Below are 22,617 nucleotides of genomic sequence, written 5' to 3' on the forward strand. Positions count from 1 at the left end.
TCTTCAAAGAAGTTCTTATTTGGACAACTCTTGTCCCTGCTACCATGGCTGCTTCCTCCTGCATTACCAGGATGCTGCTTTTTCCCAGGTTATTTTTCCTCCAGGTCATTTGGACCCTGTGGCATCCCTGTGCTGCAGCAAGGTGGCAGGAAAACACAGGGAAAGCGGGACAGTGGGACTGCTCCCAGAGTTTGGGACATTTTTTCTCCCCACCTGGGTGAACAGTTATCCATACATTCACTTTGGCACTATTTTCTTCTCAGAAGCAGCCTGGTCTGGGGGTATCTTTCAGCTCCCATGTAAAGGAAGGACAGACTGATCACTCTGGAATTGCCATGGGGAACAACATGTTCCCACTGCTCCTGGGGCTGGACAAGCTCCGGGCTGGGACAATCCCCCCTCAGGAATGGCCGGACACTTCCCGCACGTCCACCTCGCCTCCCCCAGCAACGTGCTCCTCTGAGCAGTGGCCAGGCTAAAAAAGGAAAGTTCCCTCATGCCAAAAATGCAACTTTGATAAATATGAGGGGATAAGGCAGAATGAGTGGGGCTGGCTCAGGATCCGGAGAGAATAATGTGGGAAGGATAATTTTATTTTCTTGCCTCTCACGCCTTCCAAACACTTGGATACAATGAAGTGAATTCCTAAATTAATTCAGTAAATACCTGAGAAGAGCAAAATGGATTTTCTGCTCTAACACAAATAATCCTAAACAGTGAAAGGACTGAAACTATAGCCCAAAAGGTGTCATATTTTCACCCCAAAATGCACGATTGAACAGTTTTACATGCACTGAGGTCTGTGATTTAATGGTTCTAATTTGGAAAGTTGTATCACATTTAAAGGGAGAGGAAAATCCTCAGTCTGATTCATGAGTTGTCACCTCGGTGATGTTCTGGGTGTCCTCAGGTTGTGCACTGATGGTTGAGGGGGTGAAAAACTGCCCTTCTGGCAGTTTCCAAGCCCACAGTGCCCAGGATAGGGTTGAAAAGGACCTTTCTATAGGATTTATTCTTTATTCTTTATTGTTGACAGTCTGTTGTGCCTTTACACGACAGTAGTAACTTCAGATTTTCTAGAGGATCCAGAATCAAAGTCCAAATCCTGCTGAGCTGAGAAGCCACCAAACAGCCCTCCATGAGTTTACATTGCCCCTCGCAGCACAGAGGAGCAGCAACCCCTGCTGCAGGTGCAGGAGACACTTTCTCTGCTGCTTCTTCCCCAAAAAGCTTCATGGCTTGGTTGCAGAAAAAAAAAGGAGGTAGGAAATATAAGTTGTGCATCGATCAGTTTTCAGGGGTCTCATATTGTGGTGTCTCCACAGAAGATGTGGAAGTGCTTAAAATCCAGAGTAGGATTTGGGCAGTGCCAGTGTTCAGTGTTCAGACACAGTGCTCTGGGCTGAGCAGAGAGGAGTCTCCTTCAGGGAAGGAAAGGATGTAGTTTCACAGCTCTGGCATGGGCACATCCATGGTTCTCTCCCAGGAAAAAGCTCACTTTTAAAACAAAAGGAACATCCTCCTTATCTTACAGCCCCCAGCTCACAAGGTGTCCGTGTCTGTTCCTCCCTCCAGGCACTGAGGAATTTCCAGCCCACCCGACCTCCATTGCAAAGTCTATCTTTTAAAGATGACCTCTATAAACACTCCAAATGTTAATGGGTGGAATATCTTCAAAGAAGTCACTCTGATCTTCAGAAACAGCCACGAGGTTGTTTGGCCTCTGCAGCGGAAGTGGTGGAATGCACAGTTTATACTAAAATAACGTGCACTTGTCCTAATCATGGAGGTCTCTGAGCCTCAGCCAAGCCTTTGCACGTCATTACAATCTGCTGTGAAGGAATTATTTGCCTCTTCACACTTTTGATCTCTGCAGAAAGGAGCGTGTGGCATTTCCAGCCCAGATGTTCATAGAGTTTCTCCTACATCCAAGGGAGAAGTTTCTCCCTAGTGACTCCTGAGCCTCATGCTCAGATTCGTGATGAGTCTCTTGCAAAGGTAAAAAATTAAATTAAACACTGAAGCAGCTCTGTCAAGGTCATCTGAAATCACAGAAAGGACTAGTGAAGGGGAGCAGCTGCTCTGAAATGGTGGCAGACACTTTGGAAACCCCTTGATTTGAGTGTCAGGAGGTCGTGGGTCCCATGGGGGGACTTTGACTTGCAGCACCAGTGGAGGAGGAAAGAGACTTTAGGAGGCAACTCGGGATGCTGTGGAGTGTGGGATATATGCAGGTGGTGGGGAAGGGTTGGGGAGCTCACCCTGGAAGGTGGCTAAGCCTGGTGGAGGCTACCCTGCCCTCCCTGGGGCCCTTCTCCACAATGCCCATCCCTCTGAAAAGTTGTGGAGCTCTGCACCAGCACACCCAGGCCTGCTGGTCCAGTGCTGGGGGCTACTGAGATCCTCACTGAGATTTCACATCACTAGGACTGAGATTTGAAAAATTTTAATCAGATTTGAAACCTTATACTCAAGTTTGAAAGCTTTGGAACTCCGATTTGATCCCTGGGAAGAGCAGAGGACCTTGGCTGTGGATCCTTGGGAAGGCACTGGGATTTTGTACATTTTGCCCACACAGGCCTCCAGAAGGTTCAATTCCATGGTGTGAAGGTTTGTAGGCAGGGCAGTGAGGAGCTGTGTAGTCTCTGGGGATCCCATGGAAAGGAAGGACACCCAGAATCAGTATCTGTAGGTCCAATGAGTTATTTATGTGTTGGATTTTTAAATGAAGCTCGACTTTCACAAACCTCTCCTTCACCAGAACTTTATACTCACAGCTGAGCAAAGGTGGGTTCAATGCACCAAACTGAATCTAAGTCTGAGACTGAGTCTGGGCTCAGTCTTAGGGCTAAACAAGACCACCCCACCCCACCCCCAGCAAGGCTGAGAGAAGCAAGTGCTTTATACCCAATATTGACTTTTATTCTCCAACAATGTCTTCCCACTCCCATCTCCCTTTGTTTCACACAGTTTCCTCTGTGTCCCTTCCTCTCAACAGTTCTTTTTCCTCCCCAGGCTCTGTCAGACAGCTCTACAGCCTGTCTTGAACATAATTTTGCCTCATCAAAGCCAAGGCCTCAGTAGCATGAATCCAGTATTTTGGGATTCACCTCCCTGTGCCTGGCACAGACACACATGGTTGGTCCTGCTTGAAAACTCCTGCAAGTCTCCATGGTTTTCTCCTTTCCATCTCCATGAAGGCTCTGTGCTGAGCTGAGCCTGGGTGTTGCTCTTCCCCCTTCTCAACATAAATGGGGAGTGAAAGGTTTTCTTCAGTCCTGCTATTTTTCTTTCCTCCCCCAAAAAGCTCTGGCAACACCGTGGTACTGCTGGAACCACGACTTGCTGGCAGGGGTGGGAAGAAGCAGACAAGGTCATAAATAGTCACAATGGGATTTTTGGGTCCAGTTTGTCTTTATGGTGGTGGCAGTAGGTGCTGGGGAGAGCCCCAACATCATGGTTGGGGTGCAAACCCAGGTCTTCACCAGCTAGCTGAGGAAATCCTATTCTGTGCTATAGAAACAATGAGAAACCAAAGCAGGGGCAGTAAATAAATCCAGATCTGTCATTCCTTGAAAACTGCCCATCAGGGAAATTGTAGCAGCCCCATTTTCTGTGCTGGGAAAGTTGCTGATGGACTCCCTCTGCACAAAGATCTCCGAGTAGGGGTGTGTGAAAGTGCTCTCCAAAGCTTTGTCAGCTCTGCTGGATTTCTGTGCATGTGGGAACAGCAACTTCAAATACCTGAACGGCCTCTGAACTGAAGAGGTTTCTGTGATATTGGGATTTTCCAGCTGGAGCCTTGGTGTTGATGATCACAGCAGGTGATTCTGCAGATCTCTGATTGACCTGAGGAGCTCTTTGGGCTTGTCCTGCTCTATAAGAGCAATAACCAGCTGGGGAATCAACATGAACACCTCAGCTGAGGTGCTGAAGCATTTGCAGCCCACCAGGCAATGGGCTGTGCCATCCTGGACCCTGGGGCTCCTCTGTTTCCCTGGATCCAGGATTCATGGATGTTTTGCACGGTGGGGATCTCCAGCAAGGCACCAGGGGGCTGGAGGAGGGATTTCTTTCTGTAAAGGCAAAACGTGTCCCTCACCCAAACTCCCACGTGCAAGGCATTCTGACTGAGCAGCAGGAAGTATTGGCCTGTTCTCCAGGTAACTTGAGCAGCTGAAAGAGGAGTTGAGATAAACACACCAGAAAAAGCTAAAGGATATTTTTGAAAGTTCCATTTTCAGAGCATTAACCAACCTCTAAACTCTGGCCTCCTCCCTCCAAATGGGCCCGTGGTCGGCAGCAAGACACTGGACAATACAAGTCCCTGGCTCTGAACCTGCTTGGAAGTTCCTGTGGATTTGTGCAGCTGCATTTTGTGCCTGTGCAAAGCTGGGTGTCTCCTCCTAGTTGGTTTTGGCATCAGTTTTGCCTGTGGGTTTACTTAATTTTTTTATCTCCTCCTCAAGCTTCTTGTTTTTCTTCTCCACTTCCTCCCGCGAGCGCTCCACGTTCATCAACTTCAGCTCCAGCTCCTCAGACTTCTTCTTCTCCTTCTCAATGTCCTGGTTCAGCCTCACCACTTTGGCCCAGACTTCGTAGTTTTCCTTCTGGAGACTGCAAAGAAAAATGGAGCATGAAAGGATTGGATCAGAAAAGTGCTGGAAAACCATCATTTGGCTCTTAAGGAGTCCGACCTCTGTGTCATTAAGGAATAAAACAAGCCAAAGGTCCTGCCCTGATTCCCTCAATAGCCACATAAAATGATGCAATAAGTCAATATGTGTATTGATCCTGTGATAACAGTGATAATATAATCACTATATGATGGTTACAACTAACAGTGTCATAATGCTACTACTGAACTCTGGAGAGCATGATGGTAAAGATTAAGGTAATAACAGGAATTATGGCAGTTTGATTATGGCAGGAGCATTGCAGTGCCATACAATGATGTGATAAGAAACATAAAGTATTAATATTGTGGTAATTTAACATTAGCAACTATGTCATGACAGTACAGTAGACACAGTACAATGATTTTTAGAGAGCCTACTAAATACTGTACTTTAGCATTAATCATTACTCTTGCATACTGTATAATATTATTGGTACATAAATCTGGGCAATATTTGCTGTCATCACCCGAGCTGCAGATTTCCTGCTCCCCAGAAAGCAGCTCCCTGCAGGGAGTTACCTCTTGATTTGTTCCTCGTAGTCATTTTTCTGTGCTTCCATCTCTTTTTCCAGCCGAAGGACCATGTGTTGCAGGAACTCCCTGCTCTCCTGATCAGGCTTGGGCACCTCAGCGGCGGGACTGGCTGGTTCCTTTGGCTCGTGGCTGGGGCTGGGGCAGGGCAGGAATTCCCTGTCGGAGATGCTGCCGGAGGGGCTGGGGCTGGAGCCGCTGCCGTCCCCGCTCTCCGGCGGGGAGGGCGGAATGCTGTCGCAGGTCGCTGCCCGGTGGAGGTCGAGCAGCTTAAAAAGATCGTGAGACAACGTTCTCTTGTGTCCATCGGGGACCACGGAGCGGGAGCTGCTCCCGGGGGAGCTCTTCCAAAAGTCACTGGCAAAGACATCCCTTTTCTCCGGGCTGCCTTTGTCCCCCGGAGCGGCCGCTGCCAGGAAGGACTTCCTGTTAGGTAAAGTCTGAGTTCTTTTCCTTGGCTGCATTTTCCACATTCCCAGGGTATCTTTGGGCTCCTTATCTTCCCTGGGGGCACTTGAGCTCGCAGCTGGTCCAGGGGCGTCGCTGGAATTCGGGTCATCCCTCTGGAAAGCAGAGCATGGCATTAGGAGAGGCTGGCCCTGCCCTGGCAGCAGGCAGGTTGTAGCCACTGCTGGCACTGCAAGATTTCCAAAGGGCACATTTGAACACAGCCACAGTTTTCCATTAAAATTATTTTAGACTGGACCCTGTTTCTCATTAAAAAGAACTTTTTGCAGAGATTTCTTCTGAGAAAAGCCTTTAATCCTCAGTGCTTTGCCTTCACCAGCCCGAACTGAAAAGGTTTCGTCTGTTCAGCTGTTTAGATGAAAAGCATTGGGAATTTTCATTTTTCTCAGAATAGTAGATTTTCCACAGGAAAGTGGAAAGTTTACCTACATCATTTTCCTGATGTAAATATTCCAGAGCTGACAGATACAGCTCTTCCCCCTTTTAACAGCAAGTGCTTTTAGTGGCTCTCTGACCTGTCAGAGCCCATAATAACTAATCACACGTTCAATAAACACGGGTGTGATTGTTTCCCTGGGGATCTGTCCTTACCATTCGCCTCTGGATCACGGCCCTGGGCACGGCAGGGTCCTCTGCAGCCCCCCAGCCCACGGAGCTGCGAGGGACAGGGGCTTTCTTGTCATTTTTGGGGGCAGGTGGGGAGAGTGGCACATCCTTGGACAGGGGGAAGAGGTTTTCGTGGTCACTGATCATCACAGTCATCACCTTCTGCACCCGGGGAGTGCCTGGAGGGATGAGAGATTGTCAGGGACAAACCCAACACAAAGGGATTCCTTCACCCACACTGGGGTGTTCTGGTTGGGCTTTCGGTGTCTAAAATGGAGCTGCAGGTGAAGACAAGGAGCAGGATCATAAAGACAAATAAAGGGAGGGATTTTTATATTGCCTTTTATTCTATATCAACCTATTACTATATTTATTGGTATAATTATAAATATACCATATTTATAATATATTATTATGTAATTATAAATATTAATATTTAGACATTATTTATATATATATATTAATAGCAGGAGTAGGATATGGAGCAACCAAGCTGTGAGTCTGCTCAGCTGCACCAGGCCACAATGTGTTCCCCTTTGGCTCAACAGCCAAGCCCAGGTTTGGGGTGTATGAATATCTGGATAATTTGCATGTGAAGTCTGTAGAATAAAGCAGCCTTTGGCCTTATAACTTCTTTTATCAGCTCTGTTACATCTGTCCCTGCCCACGGGGTTACAGTTTGGCTCAGCTAAAAACTAATTTCTCTGTGTTTCCTTTGTTTCTCTTAGAAGAATTTGACACCTTCCTGCTCTAAGCAACAGAAATGACCTCACCAAATTCCTGAATTGTTTGAGCTCTCTGGACAGAACAAAGAGTGCAACTCCAAACAGGTTTTTGTCACCATCACCACCTTTACAGCCACTTACACATGGCTTTACTCTGCTCTGCTGTTCTGTCTGTGCCCAGGCCTGTTTCTGGCTGATATCCATTGGTCCATCCATAGAAAAATTGCAGTTTCACGATTGTGGATGCACCTGAGTATTCCAGCATGCCAGGTGCTCCTACACCAATTATCCCAGGAGTCCCTCTTACCTCTCATAATAGTTGCAGGATCCTCTATCTGGGGTCTGATGAGGTTCACTCCGATCACTGTTGCCAGGTTATCCACACTCATCTTGTTGACACTGGAGTTCAACTGTATTTCGTGCAGAAACCTGCCAGAATTCAGGGGTAAATATTTCCCATCAGAGGAGGAAGGTTGCAAAAAGCCTTATTACACACCCATTGGTATAAATCCTGATTTTATCTGATCCTTCAGCTCTTCCTCTCAGTCACAAGGACAGAACCAGTTCACCTTAGAACAGCGAACTGGAGCTGGGTCTTACTGGTATCAGAATAAAACTCACCATGTGATGAGCTGCTCACCTCCAAAACAAACCAAAAAGGAAGGGAAACCCCCAATAAACCTCAGAATAAACCCACCCAGGGTGGGTGAAACCCAGAGGTTTTGGTGCACCAGGTTTTGTCCAGAAAAACTGCACCTGATTTTAATTCTCAGGGATTTTTAAGTGAGTTTTAGGGTAGTGATTTATGCTCAAGCACTGTTGAGGTGTTTATCCCTGTGCCTGAAACTCTCCCTCTGCAGAAGTCAGGATCTGGTGACTCAATGGGAACCAAACCATGGCTTTAGAAGACTCTGCCTGGAGGAGGCAGCTTTGGCCTTTGGGGTGACAATTCTGCTCCCCAAGACCAAATCTGAGCTGTCCACACCTTGTGCACAGCACTGACCTGCAGATGTAGCTGAGGAGGTTGTAGTTGTCTCGGGGAAGGAGAGACAGTTGCTTCAGGAGCTCCTGATGGCCCTAAAGGCAAGTAAAGAAACAGCTCTAGAAAGATTCACAGATATACATGGACTCAAGAACAGCTCTTGGTCACTCCATCCACCCTTGTATGCTCCTGCCTCCTGGTGATTCCCAGTCCCCATCCCTGGGAGTGTTCAAAAAACACATGGATGTGGCACGTGAGGACGTGGTTTAGTGGTGAACGTGGTGGTGCTGGTTGATGGTTGGACTTGATGATATTACAAGTCTTTTCCAATCTTAATAACTCCGTGATGTTATGGTTCTCTTGTCATTTGCTCTCCTTGGAAGTCACATTTCTCCATCAGACCAAGCATGGACACGGAGAAGTTCCGTAGGGAGCACAAAGCCCTGGGTATGAGACACAGCTGGTTTTGAGGCCAGAAGGAGCAAAACAGAAACATCTCTACCTTTGTCTCATCAGCATCCAGTGCCTGCCCACAGAGCAGGAAATCCTCGTACTGCGCCCAGGGCACGACGGGCTCCGGCAGCTCCCGCAGGTACAGCTTGAACAGGGAGGCCACAGTGTGAACATCCGTGTCCCTGCAAGGTGCAAAGGGGCCCTCAGGTGACACTCAGCCCCAGAAGGCCCCAGCAGGGGAGCAAACCCTGCCCGTGGCTCCGTTTGAGCTCCGTGCACAGATGTGGACACGGGGAGATGTAAATGGGGAGGGCACCCCGAGCCAGGGAATGGCCCCAGCTGGCAGGAGAGTAAAGGCTTGGAGGAGGTTTTCACTCCCATGGGTCTGATAGGTCCCAGTGTCTGAGCTGGGATAGCCAGAAATTCAGTAAAAGGGCTCCTGTTCTCTCCCAAGACTGAGTTCTGAGCAGGCACAGTCACTGCCTCAGCTCTCCCAGCTGCCCTTCCCTGCCCCTGGGCCCTGGCACAGTCCCTTTCCTTGGCTGCTCCACCACGATTTTGGGCAAAGCAGGAGCCAAGGCAGCAGCAGCTGCCCCTGGCACGACACAGGCTCCTCTCCTGGTCAGATACTGCTGTCTCCATCTCTCCCCTTCACACTCTAAACCTAAAATCACTTTTCTTCACCCACTGGACAGCTCTGAAGCCACGTTATTTAATGAATGGGAGCTTAATATCTGCAGTTCTACACTGGCTCTTATTGCTGCAGTCAAATGATAAAAAAACCAAGAAAAAGTAAGCAAAACCCTTGTCCCACCTTCCCACTCCTTCAAGTAAAGCCATCCCAGCCCACACTGGGCTCTGGAGGGTTTGTGTGCCCATCCTGGCACTCCATGTTTGGCCACAGTTCCCACTGTGGGGCTTCAGATCCTGTCTCAGAGCAGCAGCAGTTACTGGGGCTGTTCTGCTGGGACAGATGTTTGCAGCTTTGCAGCCCCTGGAGTTGACATTATGTCAAAAGGACACTGTCAAGATCAGAAGCCTCTAATCTGACCCACCTTGAAGTCACTAAACTGTTCTAAACTTCGAGCAAAAATCCCCCAGGTCAGTTATTTTTAGGATTGGTTTGGGGTCTAAAACACCATTATTTTTAACAAATGCACATAAACATGAAGGGATTTTTTCAGAGCTATATTTTTGTAGGGCCTACCAATACACACAATTTAGTCATCCCAGGTGCCTGGACTGCAACAACAGTTTTCTAACACTCCCCACTCAATCCAGGGTGAGTGTGCCCGTGAAAACCCAAACAGGCAGCACAGAAGGTTGAGCCAACCCCTTGCTGCACTCAGGTCACTCTACACTGTTATTTGCTTTCCTCCTCACCGGGAAAATGTTTTGGTTGAGGTGCCAGGGGATTGCAGTCCTCCTGGGACCACCCTGGGATGTCATTCCCAGCCCTGTGGGACAGGGGGGACGTCACAAGGTGCTGGGAAAGGGCTGAGCTCCCTGGCCAGGCCCTGCTGCAAAAGTTCTGCAAAAACTGGAAAAAGGCTTCACCTTCCCACAGGTTCCAACAGGAACAGGCTGAGTGCCCAGGAAGTGAGAAACATTCAGCTGCAAAGCCACTGGTGGGATGTTTTCCCTCCCCAGCTTTGACTTGCAAGGAGGATTTAGGTCAAGGTGCTGGGATTTCTCCTAACAAAACTGGATTAAAGCAGGAAAAGTTTTATGGTAGGGACAGGTGAACAGACAGAGCAGGCCCCTGCACACCACTTAAACAAGGTGTTTTGCACAAAAATCCAGGGAAGCTCCTGGGTTTGGGGCTTCCCTCCCACCAACATCCCAGGTCTTGCTGGCAGCTCTCAGAGCTCAGGTGTTGGCACAGGGAGCAGCTTCCAAATTCTGCCCCAGTGCGGCATCCCCATGGCCAGTGTCACCCTCACACACAGCAGCAGCCTGGGCACTCCTTGTCTCGGGTCTGGTGGGCAGGACAAGGCAGGAATTGAGCCCAAACCCTCGCTTTTGGTGCCATGAAAAGGCAGGACCCACTTTTCCATTATTGCAGGTCTGGGATCATGGATTTCACCAGCACAAACTGCCAGGTGAAACCCCAGCACAGGTGAAGAGGACAGGGTGGGAACTGAGGGATGGAATTCCTTATGGAATTGAGGCCAAACTCAAGGGGTTCAGGTGGGGTAGGTGGGAAACTCCCTTGGAGACAGGGAGGCACCTGAGGGGCAGCTGCATCCCTTTGGGATCCCTTTGGGAAAGGAAGCACCAGGGCTTTACCCTCCTCCTCTCACTTTGCACAGGCCATAGCAGAGGTAGCAGTTGCAAATGTCTCTCTCCAAAACCTCTCCAAGACCCATGAGCAGGGACAGGGAGCTCTCCCAGATTCAGGGAATTCTCCATTTCCTCTCGGCCCTGCAGAGGAAGAGGGTCAGGGGGGCCTGACCTGCCTTGCAGCAGCAAAAATCTCTCACATCTCTGTGTGGTGTAGGGAAAAGCAGTAGGAGGAAAATATCATGGCTGTGGGCTGGCAGGGAGAGGAATAACTTCTGCTGTGCATCGGGGTGTTCTCTGAACTCATTTAGGATCCTCTCCTTGCTCTGCTTTCTCTAAACCCTCAGCTGATGGGCAGTGCAGGCTCTTCCCTTTGCTCCTTCCTTGGCTGCTCCTGCAAATCCTAATTGCTGCCCTGTGCAGGGCTAAGGATTGGACTCCATGATCCTTGTGGGTCCCTTCCAGCTCAGCACATCCTGTGATTCTGTAAATGCTTTCCTTTATTTCCACGAATCTCCTCTCAGCAGCCCCTGACTCTGCCTGTGCCTCCCTTTGTGGTTTCTGCTGAATCCTGTCTCCTGGTCAAGCCCTTCTGGAGGGTCCAGGTTTCCTGCAGGGCATGCAGGGGGGTCAGACTGGCTGCTTTTTCCCGGGATTTGGGAGCAGGAGAGGGGGAAGGCAGCGTTACCTGTCGAAGGACGGCCTCTCCCCGGCGTCGAAGGCGTCCCGGAGCTGTTTGACCAGGTTGTCCTGGCCGGGCAGGCGGAAAATCCCCTCCTCGCTCAGCCCGTGCTCCCGGATGAACTCGGCACATTTCTGCACCAGGATGGGCACCTGGGGCTGCCCAAACTTCTGCTCGTAGGCCATGGTCTCTGCCAGGCGCTGCCCAAACACCGCTGGCGAGAGGACACACGGTCAGAGGGGCCCAAAGCTCGGCCCAAGGCTCGTCAGAGGAGCCCCAAAGCTCAGCTTAAAGGCTCAGCACCCACCCAAGGGGGTCCCTGCAAGTGCTCCAGCAGCACCTGCTGCTCTGACAGCACAGGACACACCAAGTGCCTGCAAACTTTTTAAACCTACACTCAAACCCAGGGAAGTTTCTGGAAAAGTCTTTGCTGAGACGAAGTTCCACAGAAAGCAGAACTTTTTTCCCAAAGAAACGACAGCGAAACAAAACCTTGTTCCTCCTCCGAATAATTCACAGTTCTTGAAACAATTAAAGCCAGGCAGTGAGCCTTGGGTTTTGCCTGCCTAGAAGCAGAGTCCTGATACAGAAGGAGACAGGAGCAAGGCACAGGGAGGGAAGGCAAGGTATAAAAAGCACAGAAATAAGAAGGGATCCTTGAAGGGATTTGGAGCTGGAATTCTCACTGATCCAGTTGCTCTTTTTCCCTCTTCCCCTCCAGAAACTCCCCTGTGCAAAGGAACAGAGTTCCACAGGGGGTGGTACCTTTCCTTTGGAGAAATGGCTTTTTCCTCCTGAACTCCCAGCAAAGGGAGCATTGGGTGGTGGGAAGGCAGCAGCCTTCAACCCAGCTCTTCCTCCTCAGAGCCTGGGCCATGAGCAGACAGATCCCAGCTCCAAGTGGCTCTGGGATATTAATGGCACATGGTCCTCTGGTCCTCTATCACATTTGTGCCCCAGCAGTGCCTTGATGTGTTCACTTTGTGCTCTGAAGGCTGAACTAATTCCTGTGCATCCTGCAGCCCAGGAAAAAGCAGGTAAACACCCTCATCTGGAACCACAAGGCCTGGCAGCACTTGCCTGGTCATGGGGGTTTTTCACTTATCACTCGCTTACACTTTTAAATAAAGAATATAAACCTGACACTGTGCACAGGAAAAGCAAATATCTTCTTTTTTTTTTTCCTCTCTGCTTTGGTAGCTGATAATGATTTGGTTATTTGACTGCAGGCTGGCAGATTTGTTAATCTGGGGACACCACCCTAATGTTAGAGGGTGACAACCAACCCTGCAAAACCCTCCAAGATTTTGGAGATGCTTTTGCTGTTTCTTCACACTCTGCAGCTTCTCTGCTTCTTGGTGAGCAACAAGCTCACAGTGAGTTGGGTCACAGGGCTGCCAAAACCTCCACTGCACAGTGGGTTGCTCTAAAACCTCGTGTTGCCTCAGCTCACACTGAAGCCAAAAACCTAAAGTGTGAGTTTTGGGGTCTGTTAACCCAGGTATTCACATAAAATGCAGCTCCACAGTCCCTGACTTCTCTGCTGTTCTCAGGGGTGTCTGTGCTATTATAAATTACATTTTCAGTCTTATAAAGTCACTTCATCTCTCTGGAAGGAACCAACAGCCTCCTAAGTTCAAGTAGGGATCAGATGTGGAGTTGTTATTAAGTATCAGAGCCAGCTGGGGCAATGCCCTGAAAATTTCTGGCTCACAATCCTCAGTTCACTGGGTGGTGCTGCCCTGGGGGAGGCACAGCCTGGTTCAGTTTAGAGGCAGAAAATCCTTATAGGAAAAGGCTGGATAGTTCATCCTGATGGGAAAAGTGGATGGAGTGACCTTTGCTGCTTCTTTTGTGGTTTCATCTGTGGTGTCAAATTTACAGGGTGATCCTTTCTGATCCATCCATGCTTTGTAATTCCCTGACTGCAATTTTATAATGGAATAACTGCATGGCTGGGGGTCTGGAAGAGGATCTTGGGACTGGAAGAGAAGAGAAGATCTGGGGCTGAAGGGTGCCTGAGTGTGTGGCCAAGGCAGGCTGGAGAGAAAATGGGGGCAGAAAGGTTGGGGTGAGCAAGAAAAGCTGGAAGAAAAGCAAAGCAAAGTGAGGAAATTGGCTGGTGAAAGGCAAGATTTTTCAACATTTTTATCCCTGAATGGGAGTTGTTTTCAAGAACAACTTTTTCAGGGTCAGTAAGTCAATGAGGAAGTCGGCAGAAGAAGATGAAACCAGCCCAGAAATGTTCATTCACACTCAGCTGCCTTTTCCTCAGCACTGCCTGTGTTTGCAGCAGCCCCAGCACCAGGGTCTGCTCCAGGTTTTGAGGGCATCACAAGTGACACAGCTCCCTTTTCCAGTGCCAAAGATTTGTGAGCCCAGCTTTGAAATCCTCGCCCAGAAGTGCTTCAGACCACAGGACAGCAGGAGATCACCCCTCCCAGAGCTGCCCTGCCCCCCTTTACCTCCTGAGGCCGAGCCCAGCACACGCCGGATGGATTTGACCCACTCCTCCATCTCGCTCTGGGAGCTGGCCATGAGCACACAGGGGTCCTGCCCTGCCCGGGGCTGGTCTCCAGCCACCCCTGCAAAAAATAACATTTATGCATCATTTATGGAGGGCACTGGAGGAGAGGAGAGGAGACACACTCGTGCTGCTTTCTTTGCTAAATGCCTCTGGCTCCAGATTTCCCCTTCAACGTCTCCCTGGCTGCGAAGGAAGCAGAGCTCTGACACTTCACTGAGGAAGGTCTGCAAGAAGGGAACAGAAACTGCTGCACTTTGCAGCTTGGCAGGGCTCCTGCTCACCATGGGACATGGGCACTGACACAGGGCCCTGCTCCGGCCCTGAATATTGAGATATTTATTTTCACAGGAAACAGCACTGTGGGGACCTTGGAAAAAAGTGGGAGCAAAAGGACTGGGGAAAAAGACTTGCCCAAATGATTTTGGGTGAACAGTCCAGCCCAAAAGTGTGCAACAAAGAGGAGTGAGGCTTCCTCACCTGGGATGATTTCGAAGATGAATTTCCCTCCTTCCTCTGGGTTGCTGGCCACCTCCTTGATGGTGCTTCCCTGGAGGGACAGGCAGCCCTAGGACAGAGCAGAGCAGCAGCTGAAAATACCTGTGTGCCACCTCTGCAAGGCCACACAAACGTGTGTCAGCAAGGAGGGCAGAATTCCTGCTTTCAAACAGGTTGCAGGAGCTATATTTCATATATTTGATAGATAGATAGATAGATAGATAGATAGATAGATAGATAGATAGATAGATAGATAGATATACACTAGAATGGCTTTTCAAACAATAAGGGCCACTTCTTAAATGCCAGTTTTTCCAATTAAGTGATTTTCAGAATGAAAAAACTGCTTCTTTTGCTCTTTCTTTTTTCTTTTTTTTCCTCCATTCTCATGCTTTTTTAGCCCCTGTTGGGAGTGGAAGGAGAGAGAATAAAGGAGAAGGGACTTGGCAAAACCACAGAGGATCCTCTTTCTGCTGTGACAGAGCAGGAAAACTGTTCCTTTAACACAGCATCACTTAAACCCAAAAACCAACCCAAAGCTGGCAGGAGAGGAGCAGAGGAAAAGAAGAAAAGGGATGGGAAATCAAAAATTAAAGTGGAAATCAGCCATTCTGTTGGACCTTCTCTCCCCTGGCTGTGGGGGCTGGTGGAGGGGCTGGGCTGAGTCAGTCCCGGAGGCCTCCTGGGGCAGGAAATGAGGTTGTGCCCCAGAAATGAAGTTTCTCAGTGATTTCAGACTCCAAGAGCCTGAACTGCAGCTGCATCCGTCAGAACCTTTGATGGATCCATCAGAATCTTTGATGGATCCATCAGTATCACTGATGGGATCAAAGGGGCTCAAACTACCTCAGGGTGGTGCCGCAGGGTCACAGCCAGAGCTGCCAAAAGTGCCATGAAGAGCCATCAGCTTCTCCCAGCACTTTCTGTTCCCACATCCCATTTACAGGGGAGGGGGCTCCTCCTCCCCATCACCCTCAAATGGGGCAAAGCCAGAAATGGGACCTGGATCCCCCCTGTGCTTCCACCCCGAGGATCCACTGATCACCTTCCCCTTAGGAATGTTTTCTATCTTTTGCTCCTGGTGACACTTCCTCCAGAAAACTGCTTTTCCCTGGAATTTCTCCAAACGAGGAAAAGGTGGTGGATGCTCAAAGAGCAAGTTACAATGTGGATAAAACAAAGGAAAAACTAAAAAGTTATCCATATAAATTTGGGAAACCACTTGATTCCTTCCAGGCAGGTGTACTGTGATGCATTCCCTGAGAAATGGTTTATATGGGGTGGATAGAGGGTTGTCAGAGCCCGGAGGGGCCGAGGGTGGGATGGTGCTCCCAGGGGTCCAAGGGTGGGATGGTGTTGCCAGAGGGGGCTGCAGACTTTGGGCACTGGTGCAGACATTCAAATCCTGCCACAGTGAATGATCACACTCCAGTTGTGTGCAGCAGAGCAGGTGCTTGTTGGGCTCTCCTGAGGACCCCATAAAAGCACCAGAACTGCTCTGAAACCTGCTCAGCAGGTTTACAGCCTTGTCCCTCAGAGGAAAAGGCACTGGAGGTTTCTGGCCATGCAGGGTGGGCCAGGGCAGCACCTGCACCACTGAGGATGGAGCTGGGCTGGGATACAAGCCCACAGGCCAGAGAAACAGGAATTTCCTTCCCTTCCAGCTGCCTCTCCCATGGCAGGAGGTCCCATGGAAGCAGCTGCCCTGGGCTGGCCCCTGCCCAGCCCTCAGCCCTGCCCTGAGCTCTTCCTCACACCCAGGCTATGCTGGAAGTCCAGTGGTTTTTCCCTACAAGCATCCTGTCAGGTGCCTTTCCCATCAAGAGCAGGGCTAAAACCTCTCCCAAAGTTCCCATCCCCTTGTGCACCCAGTGCTGCACCTGCTGCCAGGGAAACGGTGTGGAAGTGAGGTCTTCTCAGCTCCCTTCTCCTGTCTTGGGAAAAGATAACAGCTTTGCAGTGGCTGACTGGTTTGTTTTTTCCCAGCACCCCAATTCTTGGGCACAGGGGCATCCAGGCCTCGGCAGGGCTTGCAGGCATCCAAAGAATTTCAGAGAATAGATGAAGTTCCTGATCAGGATCCTTCATCTCTCTTACTGCCCAGAGGCAGAAAACTCCTTTAATACCCAACTCTAGATCCATCCCAAACCATATCATAGAATCATGGGATGGTCTGGGTTGGAAGGGTCCTTAAAGCTCATCTCATTCAACCCCCTGCCATGGGCAGGGACACCTTCCACTAGCCCAGGTTGCTCCAAGCCCCATCCAACCTGGCCTTGGGCACTTCCAGGGCTGGGCCAGCCACAGCTTCTCTGGGCAACCTGTGCCAGGGCCTCCCCACCCTCCCAGGGAAGACTTTTTTCCTAATATCTAATCTAAATCTAGTCTCTGTCAGTTTGAAGCCATTCCCCCTTGCCCTGTCACTTCAAACCCTTGTAAATAGTCCTTCCCCCTCCTTCTTTCAGGCTCCCTTCAGGCACTGGAAGGCCACAATTAGGTCACCCTGAAGCTTCTCTTCTCCAGGCTGAACAACCCCAATTCTCTCAGCCTGAATTTCCCAACACGGGGGGAGTTTGAGAACCAGCAAAGCCCAGTGGCCTCGTCCTACCTGTGGTTTGGCATCATCCTCATCCTTGTAGTAGTAGAGCTGCTGGCCCTTGAGCACGAAGTACCTCTGCTGCCAGTTCTTGACGATGGAGCGCTGCTTCTTGAGCCAGCCCAGCTTCAGGGGCCGCTCCAGGGCACTGGGGGAGCCCGGGCGGGGGTCCCCGCTCATCACACTCCTGGATCGGGCTGCCAGGGACACAGAGGGTTGGGCTGGGACAGGGGGAGTGCTGGGGAGTGCCGGGGAGTGGGGGGGACACGGGGGACACCGGGGACGAGCCGCCGGCAGGGAGAGCAGCTCTCGGCCCCGCGGCCCCACCGAGCAAACTGGCTGAGTGCTCAGAGGAAGTGGCTGCACTATCTGTCAGCCTGTGCTTCCTTTTTCCTGCGTGGGAGTAATTGTCTTGCAAGTGAGAAGAAAATCATTAGCTTTTTTTTGGTGGGTTTTTTGTTTTGTTTTGTTTTTTTTTAAATGGGAGTTTGTGTTTTTTCCTACCCACCCCAGCAGAGTGACCCGGCCTGGCTGGGAAAAACTGCCTGGAAGTTGCTCTGGGAGAACCTGATGCTCCCAGCGGGGAAGATCTCAACACTATGGGACTGGAAAGTCTCCAAGGAGGGCAAAAGTGCCAGTGTGGATTTACCACTGGGCAGAGCAGTGTTCCTGTCTCCCCTTTGCACAGATGAGCCCCACTGGTGCCAGGGACCCTGTGCCATCTCTCAGTGCCTCTGTGACAGCAAATGCCTTGGGAGGGATCATTTCCAGAAGGGATTTTTGCCTCTGGACCAGGCACTGCAGCCCCCCAGTGCCAACCCAGCTGGGCAGAGCCAGCATTTATGGCAGGGCAAAAACCATTTCCTGACTCCAGGGGAATTGGGCTTCCCTGGCCTCTGCCCACGGTGATCTCCTGAGGTTTTGCATCTCCCCTGCTAAAATGGGGCTGGTGGCACCTGGCTGGGTCCTGCAGGTGAGGACTGTGCAGGATTTGGGCCCCAGAGCCCCGTGGTGGTTCCTGGCAGAGGAGATCTGGGCACAGCCAGAGCTGTGGGGGAAGGGGTGTGACACTGTGGGATGGAGAAATCTCTGCCCCCGGACACCCTCTTCTCCCCATGTTGGCCAGTGGAGCAGAGAACTGCAAGAGCTGCATTAGATATGAGCACCAGGAATCCTGGCCTGGGCCTGAGTGCAAAGGAGAACCTGAAAAAAGTGCAATTTCAAAATATCTGTCATTGCCTTGTGATGTTGGGGACACCTGAGCAGATGGCACATGGCACAGACAGCCCCAGGGAGCACCCGCCTGAGAACACTTGGCCCCCAGGGCCGAGCAGGGTGGTGCTTCAGGGGGTGCTGCAGTTCAAGTGTGTCCCCACTTTCCCTTCCAAAATCCCCCAGAGCAAGAAACCCCCTGTGTTTTCCCTTCACCCTGGGTAGGCACCCTGAGCTCACCCCCCACTACAAACCTGTCACAGGATTGCAAATCACTTCCCCAAAAATCCCAGAAAGGGTTGTGAATGCCAGAATCAGCCTTCAAAGTGCCACAAGGATGCTGCACATTCAGTGTGGTCCTGCAGAGGATGAGGCTGGAAGCAGGGACCTTCCAAAGGGAACTGCCAGTGAGCTCTCCGGAAAAATGCTGGTACTGGGGATTACCCTGATGAAAAACCTAGAGGGGTTTCCAAATTGCTCCTCCAGCTCTGGCACCTTCTCTGCTCCTTGCCAAAACATCTGCATTACTCAGATCTCCTAAATATTAGTGATTCCCAGCAAAGTGCTCAGGAGCAGCATCGCTCCCCTCCATAAATCACATCCCTTCATGTCCTGTGGCTGCTGCCGACTCCTGGGGACGAAGGATTTTTGGGGAACGATCCTCAGGGCCCTGCTTGCCTCCTGTGGGGGCTTATTCCAAAGGGAACCTGTTCAACTCAGAGGGTCCTTAACTCACACCCACTCACACGGGTGGGAATCAGGGATTTGCTCCATCCACCCCTGTGTCCAGCCTTCCCCAAAGAGCTCAGCCCAGCAGTGCTGATACTCGAGTAGCACAAGGCTTGGAAGGAGAAATTTGGGGATTTCTATGAAAAATGCAATGGTTTTCTACCCTTTATGGGAGGTATCAACCTCCCTCTAAGCCCATCAGGGTCTGCAGATGGAAAGGAAGTACCCAGTGGGTGCTGCTGCCTGGGGGTCCCTCCTGCTCTCAGCCTGGAGCTTAAATTGTCCATCCTTGCTGGAAACCAGGTTTATTTTCTCCCTCCTTGAAGCCTTTCCCAGGTCCATCAGGACTGTGGGTTCAGAGGGGTCCCCTGGGGTCCCTTTTCCTCAGAATCAGCCCTTCCAGGATCAAGGTACAGCTGGAGGCCTGGCCTTATCCCTGGCTTAGCTGTGTTTGTGCCCATCCATGTGCCCCCGTGTGAACATGGGGCTGTATTTTCCCTCTGCACGAGGCAGCTCTGCCTGAACTTTGGGCTCGTTTAGGGCCAGAAGAGCAGTTTTGCTACTTTTACCTCCTCCCCAGCAGTGTCACTGCCCGGCCCCACCTCAGGGCTCGAGCGGGGGCGTGGGGAGGTGCTCTGGGCCTTGGCTTTGCACAAAATGAGGCTTTTCTGCCCAGTGGAAACTTCTCTGCACTCACAGAACCAGAACCACCAAGGCTGGGGCTCCTTCCTCACCACTTTTATACATCTCTGCCTTTTGTGGCTGGTGAGACACCCAGCTCAGGTGTGATGTCCAATTAAGTTGAGATAACCAGCTCAGCTGTGATGTCCAATTAAGTTGTGATAACCAGCTCAGCTGTGATGCCCAGCTCAACATTTTAGGTGGGGTGGGCACAAAGCTTTTTCCCAGGCTCTCCTTGCCCTGCCAAGCCCTGCACCCTCAGCTCTGCTCTTCTCTGCACTCTCACGGGGCAGGAAGGAGCCACCAAGAGCAAACGTGGTGCCCCCAAAGCGTTTCCTGTGGCAACCACCTCTAAGGTGGAATATTTCCTCCAAAACATCCTCACTCTCCCTCCAGCCCTGGGACTGGCCACAGCAGGGTGTCCTTGTCCTGCTGCCCACCCTCCAGAAAGAGGAGCCCTGTCAGAGGGCACTTGCAGGAGGAATGGCAGAAGGTGCCACCCTGGTGCCCACATGGACATTTGGCTCCTGCTCCAAACCCTGTCCTGGGCAAGAGCCCCCCCTGCCCTCCTGTTGCTCCTGCCCTGCAGGAAGGATAGTGGGGACTTGGAATAAAAACCAGTGAAAGGGCCACAGGAGGTTTCACAGTGAAATCCCAATTGACATAAAGAGCTTTGCAGTTTCCTCAGCACAAGGAAGGAGCTGGTGCCCTGTCCTGGGGCTTCCAAAAGCTGCCTGTGCCACTGCCAGGGCTGGGGATGAGGAAGGGACAGCCAGGAGGAGCCAGTGACAGCAGTGACAGCTCATTTGCAATTATTGCAAATGTTTGCAAATATGACCTTACATTTCCACAAGTAAAGTCACAGCACCCCTGGAGATACAAACAGACACCCTCATCCAGCAGCTCACAGCAGCTAGAGGCTGCAAAAAGCACCAGGAATTTCATCACAAGCAGATTTTCTTGGAAAAAAAAGAAATTCCTGGTACCAACACAAGTTCAAGCTTCTGTCCCATCTCCACCCTTCACTCCCCTGCAGGCTCGGTGTCCCCTGGCCTTTTTTTCTGAGCTGCTGATTGACTTTACCCATTTCTCCACAGCCTCTGGGCAAAAAAGTATGAATTACCCTGGGAATGGGCAATGCAGGAGTCCAGGATGCTTCGGTGATAACTGTGTGGGGATTTCTTTGTCCTCCTTGAGTTTCTGGGCCACCTGAGGTCTCATCCTGCCCATCACTGGGTGTCTCCAGCCCAGTCAGAGCTGCACCCCTTCATCTGGGGCTCTGTGTGAAGGAAAGGGTTTGGCCACTCCCAGAAAAGTGGGCACAAATTGAAATAACCTTGCAGGAAAATCCAGGCAGGTCAGCCTTGGAATCTGTCTCAGTGGGGAGGAGGCAGAGCCTGGCAGAGTCCAGCTGGGTCAAACCTCTGCACAGGGAGAAATCCAGTGTGTGCCTGGGCCGAGTTTGGCACCAGTGCCAGGAGCACGGAGGGCCTTGGCCTCAGTGTGTGCACAAGGCTGGGCTCCTGCGCCCCTTCCTTGACCAACCCATCCTCACCCCGAACCCTCCCTCTGGCTGCTTGACCCCAGACCAGGCCCTGCCTCAGAGCCCACACAGGGATCCCACACTCCTTCCCAAAGGGGTTCCCAAGTGGTTCCCATGCTGGAGATGGTGGATGAGAGCCCTGCAAAGCCTGGGCAGAGGCGGGAGGTGGGTCAGGGAATCCCAGGGTGAGGCTGTTCCGTGGCCATGGGAGTCAGAGGGTGAGGCTGTTCCATGGGGTCAGAGGGCTCCTGGCCCCCCGAGAGGGAAGCAGTGATGCCGGAGTGGGCGCAGATCCCTGAGCCAGGCCGAGATTGTTTCCTGCAGCCGGTGCTGTCCCGCTGCCCCTCGGCCTGCAAGGCTTGGCCAGCAGAACGAGCCCCTGTGCTTTAAACCCCCCTGAGCCCGGATTTTGGAGGGGCAGCAGCCCCACGTTGCCAGGTCTCCCTGTCCCCCCCCCCACCGAGCCGCAGCCCCGGCCCTGCTCCCTCAGCGGCCCTCGGGGACAACTTTGCAAATCACTTCTTGCAAATCATTTGCAAATCACCTGCGAACCATCCACTGTCTCGAAGGCAGCAGCTGAGGGCCGGGTCCCCCCTCCAAGGCCGCGGCTGCAATCGCAGCCGGGCTTGGCCACAGACCCCCCACAGCCCCCATCCCTGCACACTGACCCCGACACGAGGAGACACCGAAGGTACCTATTTTTGCAGCGTCCATTTTCAGGTTGAAATCCCAGTTCCGTGGCAGCTTGAGGGACATTTTGGACCAGGAAGGGCTCTTTTTTTTCCAAGGTGGGCTTGCTTAGGAGATGGGCTGAGCCCCAGCTCCGGTGGTCCCGTGGGGATCCTGCGCCGGGGGTTGATGCCCCCACGAAGAGCAACAGCTCGGCAGGGCTTGATTTGCCAACGAACTTCCTCCTCCCTCCGAGGGCGGCCGAGAACAACCCCATAAAAGTACCTTCCTGCCCCGCTTCCCCGCACAGCTCTGCCCCGGCTGCCCCGACGCTGCTCGGGCGATGCCCGGCAGCGCTCCGCTCCCGGCCCCCTGTCAGGGCTCGGAGCGGCTCCAGAGGCTCGGGAGCTCCTGTGAGGGGCCCCAGGGCTCTGAGGGCTTCGGAAAACTAATACATGGCCCGGCCTGCCCGGGAAACGCGCTGCCCGGGGTCCCCGCGCTCGGCTCGGAGCAGTTGTGAGGAAGTGGGGCCGGCCGGCCCGGTGGGGCAGCCGGGGAGCCGCTCGCCGAGGACACGGCCCAGCCCGGAGTTTCGGGAAATGTTTTGCTCGGCAGCAAAGCAGACCCGGCTGTGGCTCAGGATGATGTGCCGGTCCTGGTGCATCCCCCTGTGCACACCACGGCGCCCTTTCATCTTTCTTATTAACTGCTGAGTCCCCACAGCTGATTTAGGGTTTTACACCCGCGTTGTGACAGC

General features: G+C 51.7%; 1 protein-coding gene across 1 annotated transcript; it reads right to left on the reverse strand.

The window, feature by feature from the left end:
- Window positions 1–2,374: 2,374 nt before the first annotated feature.
- On the reverse strand, window positions 2,375–21,947 carry ARHGAP25 (Rho GTPase activating protein 25). Its single transcript, XM_008926282.3, has 11 exons — window positions 21,887–21,947; window positions 17,039–17,223; window positions 14,413–14,500; window positions 13,874–13,993; window positions 11,415–11,622; window positions 8,493–8,625; window positions 8,012–8,085; window positions 7,316–7,437; window positions 6,269–6,462; window positions 5,198–5,772; window positions 2,375–4,617 (listed from the first exon to the last, which is right to left on the reverse strand). Exons 1-11 carry the CDS (start codon window positions 21,945–21,947, stop codon window positions 4,407–4,409), a joined length of 1,971 nt encoding a protein of 656 aa, XP_008924530.3. The 3' UTR covers window positions 2,375–4,406.
- Between the last annotated feature and the right edge of the window lie 670 nt (window positions 21,948–22,617).

The sequence above is a fragment of the Manacus vitellinus genome, unplaced genomic scaffold, assembly GCF_001715985.3.
Source record: "Manacus vitellinus isolate BGI_N305 unplaced genomic scaffold, ASM171598v3 scaffold_74_pilon, whole genome shotgun sequence".
Classification (NCBI taxonomy): Eukaryota; Metazoa; Chordata; class Aves; order Passeriformes; family Pipridae; genus Manacus; species Manacus vitellinus.

What these genes read in the sequence shown, in the direction of transcription:
- ARHGAP25 (XM_008926282.3), bottom strand. Translation starts at nt 21,947, where the DNA reads ATGTCCCTCAAGCTGCCACGGAACTGGGATTTCAACCTGAAAATGGAC. An exon ending in GAGAGGCCGTCCTTCGACAG is followed by an intron (nt 8,626 to 11,414) that starts GTAACGCTGCCT and finishes TGCACCTTGCAG; the next exon opens with GGACACGGATGTTCACACTG. An exon ending in TACGAGGAACAAATCAAGAG is followed by an intron (nt 4,618 to 5,197) that starts GTAACTCCCTGC and finishes TTTTCTTTGCAG; the next exon opens with TCTCCAGAAGGAAAACTACG.